We start from the raw sequence: 12,171 nt of genomic DNA, 5'->3' as shown, positions 1-12,171 counted from the left end.
TTTTCTTACATTTCGATGCACATCTTTTTTATTATTACTTTACAGCGTAAGACGTCTAAGGAAAGTATCTACAATCTTTGCCGAACCAGCGAAAGGACGGACACACGTACAATCGCCTTATATTGAGAAAGACTGGTATTGCTTTGTTTTGCTCCTCCCAGTACCTTCTCGAAGCCGATAACGAGTCCTCCTCAACTCCTCCCTTTCACCGCCTCCAATGGAGCCAGTTGTGACGTCAATGACGTCCCTTCAGCCATGGGAACCTAGCCACAACCATCAACATCATTGAAAGGGTTGAATACGAAGTAGCGGCTGTTTGTATTCACCGGCGGGTGTTATACCAGATAAATGAAAATGCCGGTAAGAATCAATTGCGAAGAAGCAAAGGCTTCTAAAACTAGTACATAATTGATATGTCTTTTTTGCGGTAAGGATTTAGGCTGTGATCTATACAGGCAGGCCTCCCTACAACACTGTATTGTTTATATTTGAGATTTGTTTTGATTTTTCTCTGTTGTTAGAAAACATTATTTACCTGTTAAGAAGTGTATATAGCAATACTTTTAGCTTAAAATGTAGGATAATGTGTTCTTGTTTCGAATAGTCTGTTGTCCGTATCATAACTAAAATCTAAGACAAAGTGATCAGGGAGGGTGTAACTAAATTATTGATCTGTGAAAGAAGCTCAGAAATGTGTTCGGTGGCACTGCATACCTAGGGTATTTGACAGTGGAAGCTATGTTTAAAATTTTATGTAAGCCCTTCCCTGCCAAGTTGTCCTGTATTTTCAGCTTTTCATAATTTATAGTATGGAAGTGTGCGCAATAGAAGAAAATGTCCATTTTATTAGTATATCTAAGTTCTAGTACACATTCATTTCCCTATTGCTTGCTGTAACTGTGATAATTTGACAGCAACCACACCCGCATTTTTTTCTGCATGCACTCCAGTTCTGACAAAAATAAGCTTTCAGCTTTGAAAACAATGCATTTCTGATGTAGGAAACAAAAGCTTTAGGCCAAAGCTAGGGTTCATGCTTTGCAAGTTGAGTCTGATCTATGTGGTGCTGACATTTCTGGTGTGCCAGCAAGTAATGTTCCTGTGCTGTGTGTATGAATGTAAAGGAAGACGAGAATTTGACAAAGACCAAACTGGCAACAGTAAACAAAGATTGTGGTGCAGTAGAACTAGAGGCTACAGTATTTCCGAAAACATGTACACTCACATTGGAGATGATGTTTGTGAAACATGTACAAAGATTTTACAAAAGTGTGTACACATATAAAGTTCCAGAAATTTAAACCTGCCAAATTTATACACAATTTGTTCCTTAAATTTATCCAAACTTACTTTAAAAAGTGTAGCTAAACAATCCACTTATTTTGTACTGATGAGGTCAGAAGAAGGCAGAAACATGACATGTCAACAACTAGTGGGGTTTGGCTTTACTGGCCTGAATGTCATGTGCATTCAGAAGGCATGTAGCTAAAACACTAGTATGTCCATAAGTGGTCATTTGCATATATCCCATGGGTCTCCACTACAGAAGAAAAAATTGGACTAGCTTTGTTCGTTTTTGGACTCTTTCAGGTTTTTGTCATGTGCATTCAGAAGGCATGTAGCTAAAACACTAGTATGTCCATAAGTGGTCATTTGCATATATCCCATGGGTCTCCACTACAGAAGAAAAAATTGGACTAGCTTTGTTCATTTTTGGACTCTTTCAGGTTTATTAATAAAAAAAATATCTTAGAGAGGGAATCATTAAGTAATAGCACATTGAACATTTGGCCTTATCAGACTTACACATGTAGGGATTGTAACCAAGATTTGCCCTCTTTAGATGGCTGTCAACACAGTGCTCCTAATAACATTTAAGTGTGTGAGACAGTTTAGCATCAATAAATACCTAAAACGTTTGTGCAGTTTTACCTTGCTTAGTCCTCTTTTCTCCAAAAGGTAGGATCTACTAAATAATGTTGCCCTACTGAGGAACTGACTAATGGACCATAAACTCATAACTGGTTGTACAAAGTCATCCTCAATAATTTTCAGTATGTACAAAAACTTGATCTCAATCAGAACTCGCAAACAAATGTCCAGAAGGTGGTACTGTATTTGCAGCTGTTCAGGAAAGATGCCCAAGAATACTGTTCAGTCCATAGCCAATCTTCACACCACCCCCAAACTGACTGGATAGTAGACAGAATCTTGCAACATTTAAAACATGCATGCAGTTTCACCCACCTACTGACATTTGAAGCCAGAAGGGGTGTTGGAATAAGCATCTTTTTCTCTAAGTATGACACTGCCATTCCATCATAGCTATAAGATCCACCTATAATATACAAACTGCAGCATTTGATTTCATTAGCTAAAGAAGGGGAGCTCAGTTTCTTAGTACTACTAAAAGTAAACTGGCAGAGCAACATAAACCTAAATTCTATAAATGTTTAAGCTACTTAACCATGGTTATTGCCCTCCCCAACCCTAAAAATAAATGCAAAATCCGTGTATCAATGCAGACTCACTAGTTACTGAAAATTCCTTTTAATAAAGCACTAGGAGAAAAATCCTTCTTCAGAATTGCCCCATGGAATGGAATGCCCTCCACAAAATACAAGTAGTAGTGTATAGTAACTAGCATTCGGCTGACAGTTGCTAGACCACATTTTCAGAGAACAATATACAGTAAACTGTCAGTTAACCAGAACCCTCAAGCAACCAGAAAAAAAAAATCGAAGTACATTACAGTTTTCATGTGTTGCACTTTCTGTTTGCCCCCGCAGAAACATACCTTCTGTTTTTAGAATTTTAGAATTTTAAAAGGAAGTTAGGAACAAATTCCGTTGCTCCCCAACCTAAGAACAAGTCAAACCAAACAAATAGTATTAGTCAGGCCTATTTTTAATAGTAACTCTCAAGTAACCAGAAACTACAGTTATCCGGCATTTACCAATCCCCATGGGTGCCAGTTAACTGAGAGTTTACTGCAGATGTCCCTTTAAGACACTGGGTAGAAAGAATGGACTAAATGAAAAGTCCTTTCCAAAGCCACGAAGGAACAGGCAAGTCAGTTCCTAGTTCTGCCAGTCTAAATAAACAAATTAGAGAGATGGCCAAATCTGGAAGGCAAACTATAAGGCAAAGATAGCCTCCCTGGTGAAAGATAATCATAAGGCTTTTTTTTTAATTATGTTCATAACCTCGGGGTAAACTCTCAGCAATGTGCAGAGTTGCTATTCATAATTAACCCTTACACCCAGCCTGAAACTATAGCAAATATGCTGGCGGACAAGTTCAGTTCAGATGTCTTCCACCATCACCTCTTACCACATCCAGAGAAATACCTGCAGCCATCACCTACCAGTCATTACGATGGAACAGGTTCTTACCGCACTCAGTAAAGCCAAAAACACAGCTTTCAACAACATTCCAGGATGCTTCTTAAATAGTTTAAAACAGAATCTATCAGGGCACCTAGAAATCCTCTTTAACTACAGCCTTCAGATGGGCTTTGTCCCAGAGGAATAAAGGACTGTAACAGTCATTCCTCTGCACAAAGGGTACCCATCAACTGACCCCAGGAACTACAGACCCATAAGCTTGACCAGTCTTATTTGCAAGGCCATGGATAGAATTATCATGGACCTGATCAATAACAACATAGAAACTGTCCAAAAACTGGACCAGATCCAACTTGGCTTTGTCAAAGGGAAATCTTGTCTGCTCAATCTGGTGGATGTTTTCAAGATAGTCACCAGGGCCATAAATGAGAGTAAAACTGTACATACTGCTTATCTAGACTTGGCCAAAACTTTCAATACAATCACCCATTCTAGGATCATAGGTAAACTTACTAAGTTAGGCATAAACCCCTACATCATTAGACAGCCAGCTGGCTCACTGACAAGACGCATGTTTGGATAGTTAAATTCGCTTCTTATAAGAAACCTGTTACTAGCGGTGTCTCACAGGCCACTGTGTTGGGACCCCTTCTATTTGATATATACTTCTCTGAAGTGAAGGCCAAGGTTGGGGGCAACTGACTCACCAAGTTTGCTGATGACGGTAAGCTGGGAGCAATCACTGAATCCCCAAACAATGTTGACATTCTACAAACAGGCCTAAAAATGATAAAGGCTGGTGTCAGACTAAATGCTAAAAAATGCGTAATCACACCATTTGGGAAATCAATTTCATTGCAAATTATAATCATAGCATACCTCCAAAAGTAGACCCAGTGGTGAGGGACCTAGGAACACAGATAGTAAACTAAACTTTGACCACTAGGTAGCTGCAATAGTGAGGAAATCTCTCTGTGTGGCTCAACTTATAAGTAAAAGTATGGCATCAAGATCAAAGGAAGCCATAGTGCCATTGTACTCGGCCCTCATCAGGCCCATAATTGAGTACAGTGCTCCCTTCTGTATGTACCTAACCAGGCACTTACACCAAATGGAGTGGCCCCAGATGTTTCTCACTAAACAATACAAGCGTAAGAGACATGTCTTATGCAGATCAACTAAAGGCCCTATCCCTTTACTCTGTCTCATATTGTTTATTGAGAGGGGACTTATACCTGACCTTGCAAGGCATTCTTGGATCCAGCCCTGATGAAAATGTTGCATATTAGCAAGAAAAATTATACAAGGGTTATGCATTCCATGGACCTGAACCTTATCTGTAACTCTTAACAGAACTTGCTGAAGAGACAGATTTATATCCCAAAGGTTACCTCGTCTATGGAATAGGCTTCCTGTCTTCATAAAACAAAGCCAGTCCCTCACTCTCTTCAAAAAGAGTTTGGATAAATGAATGGGGAACAGTAAATTAACTCCTGAGGTACTGCCCATGTCCCTTATGGACAGAGGCAGTCTGTAAAATGACTCAGGGCTCTAACACCCAAAACCCCCCTACCCTCATAGTACCCCATTCCATATCTGGGCAATTAAGATATAATATTGTCATATCCTGGGTATTATTGGCTAGGCTTGTAAAGGCTCTTGTGCCATTAGCCTTGTAATCCCCTATGAACCTGACCGGTAAAGAATAATAACAAGACTGGAGAAACTTGAGCATTAAATGAAGGTTTAACTCAAGGAGTTAATTAGCTCTGCTATCCTTTGGGTGTACCTCAAGGAGTTGTGCTAACTACTCTACTATTACAACAGAAGTTTAAGATAACAGTATCTCTGGTTTTATTTATTAGTTGTTGGTTTTAATTGCAATGTGGCTTTTAATAATCATAATGGGCCATTTTCCAAAAAGGATTGCTCTCATTGTAAGTCTGTCCTGATTCCAAAAGACCCACTCTCTAAGGGTCAGGGTAAGGTTTGTCTATAGTCAGGCTTGCTACAAGGACCAGATTCCAAAAGTCCTGTTCTCAGCCTGCTTTCAGTGTAAATAGTCACTTGCAGTGAGAGCAAGCTTTTTGGAATTGGGCCCAATGTGTTTTTATGGTTTTAAGTTTTTATTGGTTGATTTTATATATATCATATAATTTGATGTGATTTCTAATGCTGCATTTTTGTGTGCAGTGGTAGTCTAAAATTCTGAGTAAAAGGTTGAACATGTTTACTGGAAAAAAAAGGTGCTTGTTCACATGCAGCAGTTTTCATGTTTTCTTTCTTTGTTTTATATACATGAATTGTTTCATTGAGAATTATTAGTGAGTGTGTGGGTGGTGTGTGCGCTTGCATATAACATATATAGTTGTACATATGTTTGTGTGTAATTGCATATATATATATATATATATATATATATATATATATACACACATACATATACATATATGTATATACGTGTGTGTGTGTGACTGGATTAAATAGCCCCTTTTCAGAAGAACCCCAGTGAGAAAAGCTCCAAGTATGAAGGTTTTACATACTCATAGTGAAACTAGCAGAATGCTATGTTTATGTAGTAAGTTTGAAAAGTAGTATATACAGCATTGTTTATAGTGGCAAATGCATGCAAAATAGAGCTAGAATATAACTGTACTAAGTAGCAAATAATTCCACACAGTTATTCTATTTCTGTTGCAGTATGTGTCCATAAGCAAGGGATATCATCAGGCTTTAATAAACAACAACCAAATATACTCCTTGAAGGCTGTCTGCCGAAGCGCTAGAGAGTTTCACTGTGTTTTCAATAAATCGAGTCCTGTGGCTTTTGGTTGTTGTTTATTCATCCTTTTTCCAGTTCATTTTTTGGTTTGTATATCATCAGGCTTTAGTTTATAAAAGAAATTTAGCATAACAGAGTGTAGGGGTGGATGAGGAAAAATACATGTAACGTAATGAAATTGTAAAAAAAATATGAGTGGGGGAAGAGGGGAGAGAGCATTGAAGGAAAATTAAAAAAAATAGTAATGATTAAGTTGTAAAGGTGTGCAGGAGTTGCACTCTAAATACACTTGTACTGATTTGTTGAATACAAGTTGCCTTTACATCTCTTATGCTGTCTAACAAGTGTCTTCAAAATGTAGTACAAGTTCGAGCCATGTGTATCTAATAATTCCCTTTTTTCCACAAATTCATGTGTGCTAATATTTTAAGAACACTGGGCAATGTAGAGAACAGTACTGAGTCAGGTTTTTCTGGGGTTCATATTAAAACACTGAACGGTGTTTCATCGACACATATTCAGCGAAAGCTGAAAATGTCAAAACCAAAGAAATCGCTATTCCAACCCCTTGAACACTTCCAAAAACATACACACATACCCTAACCCTAATTATACCCCCCAAAAACCAGTAAACTACTAAATACACATATGCACGTAACCCAACTATACAGCTAACGAAAAGAAAAACAGTAAACATTTTAAAACCTATGCACTCACCTTAACCCGTAGCCTAACCCTAAGGTCACTAACTCTCGCACATTTACATAAACAGTTCCAAACACATACACACTTACCTTAACCCTAATTCTACCCCCCCCCAAAACAAAAGTAAACAACTGAAAGCACATACACATGTAACTCAACCGTACATCTAACGCAAAATAAAAAACAGTAAACACTTTCATACATATGCACTTACCTTAACCTGCACCCTAACCCTAAGGTCAGTAACTGTTGCACAGTCATGCTCGGGAGATATACTGGACAAGGGACCACACTACACTTCAGAACAGGAAAAGCAACAAAGCGGTCAAACAACTTCTTTCCCAGGGGAAGAATTCACTGAACAGCCACTTTGCTGTTTTGGCTGTTTGCCCTACATGTGACGACGAAAACGCATTCGACAAAATGTGTCTTCGTCATTCTAATAGGAACCCGGTTTTCTGTGGTGGGTTCCCTGTTCCCTTTATTAGAGACACCCTCTTCATCATTTTTTTTTGTCTGTTGGTGTACTTCAAAGCTTACAGCTGATCTAAAGAGAGCTCATACATTCCTATTTTCGTCCCCCTCCCTTTTCCTGGATTTATTGCTATAGAAGTCATATGGTGTGAATCTAAGTTAAGTTTTCTGTCAGCACACTAGCAGTTTCCTCAAGTACTTAACTCAGACTGCAAATAGTAAGGCCAGTCAACCATTCACAAATAGCCAGTGCTGTACAGGTAGAACTTGAGCTGAGTAAAATTAAATGAAATTTCAGATGGTTTGTTTACATATACAAATAGTTGATCCCTTATCTGCTTATAAATTGGACTTTTATCTTATTGAACATCCTGTCCGTAACATCAGAATGGGCCAGCATGCCATTGACAATGTTCAACCTTTAACACTAGGAAGGGGGTTCTCTATGTTATATTGAATTGATTGGAGAATGATCATAATCCAAATACTGCAAATCTAGAACTGTTCAACGGTATTCTTTGATGGCTTTGGTCTCATTGGTGGGGGAGGGGGTGAGATCCGGACAGGGCATTGATGGCCAAGCATTTATAAGCTGCCTCTGTCCATAACAGACATGGGTGCCAGGTCCAGTGTAAATTTCTTATTCCCCATCCACTGGTCTAGGTTGCACTTAAAATGGGTAATAGACTATCTCTGCTTCAGATGGATGGGAAGCCTATTCCATAGGAGGGTCAGTCTCTGGGAGACATGTCTGTCTCTCCAGCATGTTCTGTTTAAGTCAGAGACAAAATCCAGGTCCTTAAGACCTTGTATTTCTGGTACTGTTTGATTTGTCAATATGCAGGAGATTCATAAGTGTGGGATTTGCGGATGCCTTGTAAGCCAGGCATAGATCATCCCTCAACAGTCTGTAGGAGACTGAGTAGAGGGAAGGGGCTTTAAAGTGCTCTGTGTAAGGCAGGTTTTGTTATGCCTTGTATTCTTTTTGTAAGGAATGTCTGGGGTTGCTCTAGTTGCTGCATATTTCTGGATAGGGGCAAACCAAAGGGAGCGTTGTACTCTGTCTGGTCTGATGAGGGCAGAGTACAGTGGGATAATGACCTCTCTGGACCTTGATGTCATGCCCTTACTTATATGTTGGCGCAACATAAAAGGATTTCCTCACCACTGTGGCCACATGGTGGTCAAAGGTAAGGCTGCTGTCTATGTGTATACCCAGGTCCCTGACCACTGAGTTGACTCTTAAGGGTGTATTATTAACATGGTAATTAGCTGGGATGGTTGACTTCCAAAGGGTACAATTATGCATTTCTTAGCACTGACTTTCGACCATGGCTTTGGTACCATGTGTTAGTCAGATATGGACTCTCTTGAAGAATGGTTGTCAGCCTGCGGTCATCTGCAACCTTAGTCAGCTATAAACCTTCAGTGTTTGCTTCCACTTCAGAGAAATAGATGCCAAAAAGGAGCGGGCCCAGTACTGAGCGCTGGGAGACTCTGCTAGTGACTGGCCTCTTGGTGGAGGTGGACTCTCCTATTTTGACCTCTTGGGTCCTATTGGTGTCTATCCAGTGGGTGATAAAAAAGTTTGTAGCTAATTTAGTGAACTTGTATTTAATGCCTGAGTGGGGGTATTGTATCAGAAGTCTTGACCAGGTGGAAGTAATCTGTATGTGCACAGTCTTGCCCTCCCACATTGCTTTGGTGACCCTCTTAAAGAAGTCCACCAGATTTAAAAGGTAGGATCTTTCTTTAACAAAGGTAAACTGCAATGGGTCCAGTGTTTGCAGGTTACCTCTGTTCTTGTTTATCATGTCCATAACTATTCTTTCCATGGCCTTGCATAGGTGGCTGGTTAGACATTTGGGCCTGTAGTAACCCGGGTCGGTGGGTGGACCACCTTTATGCAGGGAAACAGTTGTAGCCATCTTCCACTCCTTTGGCACAAAACCTGACTGTTGCTTTAGTTGAAAAGTGATTCAAGTGGACCAGAGCGATCATGTTTCATGCTAATTTAGTAAGCATCCTGGGATGTTATTTGGGCCCATTGATGCAGTGTTTTTGGTCTTGGAAAGTGCATTGAAGACCAGTTCCCTAGTAATGGTTGAGGGGATTGTGGAATGTGATATTTCCTTTGAACTGTCAGGGGGAGGGAGTAGGAAGGTGAAGTTTGAGCTGAACCTGTCAATTAAAAGATTGGCAATGGCCTCTGGTTTCTGCTTTTTCTAATTTCTCCATATCTTTTGGGTTTCTAATGCCATGACGGGAATGGACCGCATTCCTAAGTTAAAGTACGATTAAAGTTCATGAAATTAGTATTGTTTCAATGTTTGATGTCAGCCAAAAGTGCTCTTTGCAGCACCTGCAATGTGCCCAGTAATGACTCCTCCTGCAATTCGTACGGGGCTACATGGATTGGTAACCTATCTACATGCGATTGTAGATTCTTTTTTTATAAGACCCGTTGCTCCTACTGCTATTGGAATTGTTTGGGTATCTTTTTTTCCACATTGCTGTCATTTCTGCGTGCAGATCCTGATATTATATGACTTTGTGTCTCTCGATACGCAAGACACTGTAGTCACTGGGTGTGGTGATTTCAATGATAAATGCTACTTTTGTCTTCTTTTCTTGGACCACTATATCCAGTTTTGTAGCATCTGTCTTTTGAACTCTTGGTAATGGGTGATCCCATGATATAAACTTCATCATTTTCTATGATGCTTTGTGCCTCCTGTTTCCAGTGTTTTTCAGCCACTTTGATACCATAATGTTTGCACAATCCCCAGTGCAACAGTCTCAGCACATTATTATGCCTTTCAGTATACAGTCCTTCTGCCATAGTGTGTTGCAGTCAGCAACAAGGTGTGTGACTGTTTCCAATTAGTTATTTCAAAACCTACATTTGTCTGTTCTCCCACATGCTCAATGGACTTTGTAACCAGCGTGTACGTAGCCCACAGTCTTGGGCAGCCAATATTAACCTTTCAATTCTTGGTTTGAATTCACCTCTCCTTAACCATTCCTGCATTCGTTCCTGATCAATATGAGGTTCTTCCAGTAGTTTTCTATACTCGCAGCTATATTTATGTTTTTTCCACATTTCTTGCCTTCTCATCTGGTTCTTCACCTTATATTATTTCTTTTGTTTTTTGGCACATTCAGTTGATGCTTGGTTTTTATCTACTTCTGGTTTGATTTCCATTCCTGTTTGACGTTGATATGCTTCTGCTAAATTAAGCAGAGAAGTCATCTTAGATTTATTCTCCTCATGTTTCAAAACTTTCACACATTTGGATCTTGTGAGGTCAGTAGATGTGTATGGGGTCTGACAATTGCAGATCTATACATGTAATCAATTTCAAGGAGGCCCATCCCTCCTTCTGAACAGGGAATATATAATCTTGGTATACACTGATTTTTATAAGTCATTTGGTGAACATGAAGCATCCTTCTTGTTTTAATATCTAATCTATCCAACACTTTTTGGGGCCAGTCAATCATTCCAAAACTGTATGTTAGGACAGGAAGAGCAAACTGGTTTTCTAGCTTGGATCTTGTTCCTAGATGTCCGTGCTCTTCTAAAGTATTCCTTACTGAGTTTTATTCACCTTTGTTCATGTTTTATTGCTGATCCTTCATCGATTCCCAAGTATTTATACACTCCATCTTGCTCAAGTTCTTTTATATCACATTCTTGTCCCATACTGGTGTTCCTGGTGCTGCAGTTTTCCTGCTTTAAAAGTTGCTTTTGCACATTTATCAAGACCAAATGACATTCTAATATCATCTGAAAAAGTTTTGACAACCTGCAGCTGCACGTTCAGTTCCTCATCTGATGAGATATACAGTTTTAAATCATCGACAAAGAAAAGATAAGAAGTTGTTAGATTTTGTTGCTTTCTAGGAACCAAATTGTAGCCATGACTTAAGCTGTTAAGTAAACAGCGTAATGGGTTAATGGCAAGGCAGAAAATCAACGGTGAGTCACCCTGTAATATCCTCCTTTGAATTTTTATCCCTGGGATAATAATATGTTCTTTACCATGGCTTAATTGCAAAGTTGTCTGCCATTGTTTCATGGTTACTGTAATGTAGTCGATCAGTGTAGGGTGTATTTTACACATTTTTAAGCACTCTTTTTATCCACGAATGTAGGATACTGTCGAATGTTTTTTTGTAGTCAATCCATGCCATTCTTAGATTCTTCCCCTTTTTATAGTTCTCCTCTAGAACTTTAACAACAAATGATCCTTTGTTCCATATGACTTTCTTTTATTGCCCTTTTGTTCTACTGCCATAATTGAGTTTTCTTCTAAATGACTCTAAACTCTGTTGGCGTCAATTCCCATGTATAGTTTTACGTCATGGGAAGGCAAGTTATTGGTCTATAATTTTTAGGGTAGCTTGCAGGTTCACTCTTAAGTAAGAGCATTGTTTTGCCTGTTGTTAGCCAGTGTGGTTTCTGTTCGGGATGAATAAATAGTTCTTACTCATGGTTAAAACTATTAACCTCTTTGCATGAGGATTTAACCAAAAGTTATTACTACATCTGAGGCTGGGGTTTTCCAGTTCGAGGCTTTTCTTAACTTTGTTTCAATGTCACTGGCTGTTACTTCATCCCATTTCATGTCCTGTACCTTTAAAAGTATTATTTTTTTCTTTTACTTTTTCTCTCCATTTAGACTGCGGTGGTGGTGCTGCGGTAGCGTTGTCGCCTCATAACAAGACGTTGTCCCGTTCGATTCTCAGCTAGAGCATCTTCTGTGTGGAGGCATACGTGAATGGGGCATGCCTTCGTTGAAGGTTGTGCGTCATGGCTGGTAACCCGGTATGTAAAAATCCACTACCAATCATTAGCTG

General features: G+C 39.3%; 1 protein-coding gene across 2 annotated transcripts in view; it reads left to right on the top strand.

Annotated features, from left to right (window-relative positions):
* Positions 1 to 215: 215 nt before the first annotated feature.
* Positions 216 to 12,171, top strand: part of KIF3A (kinesin family member 3A) — a 1,506,491-nt gene continuing 1,494,535 nt past the window's right edge. For both annotated transcript variants that reach the window (XM_044069250.1, XM_044069251.1), the window contains exon 1: positions 216 to 360. In XM_044069250.1, the coding sequence (XP_043925185.1) occupies positions 349 to 360 (12 nt within the window). In that variant the 5' untranslated portion in view covers positions 216 to 348. The remainder of the gene's footprint in view (positions 361 to 12,171) is intronic.

The sequence above is a fragment of the Protopterus annectens genome, chromosome 4.part0, assembly GCF_019279795.1.
Source record: "Protopterus annectens isolate FY-2018-M chromosome 4.part0, PAN1.0, whole genome shotgun sequence".
Lineage (NCBI taxonomy): Eukaryota > Metazoa > Chordata > Ceratodontiformes > Protopteridae > Protopterus > Protopterus annectens.
The sequence above is the reverse complement of the archived record's forward strand: the minus strand, read 5'-3'. Positions and strand labels throughout refer to the sequence as shown.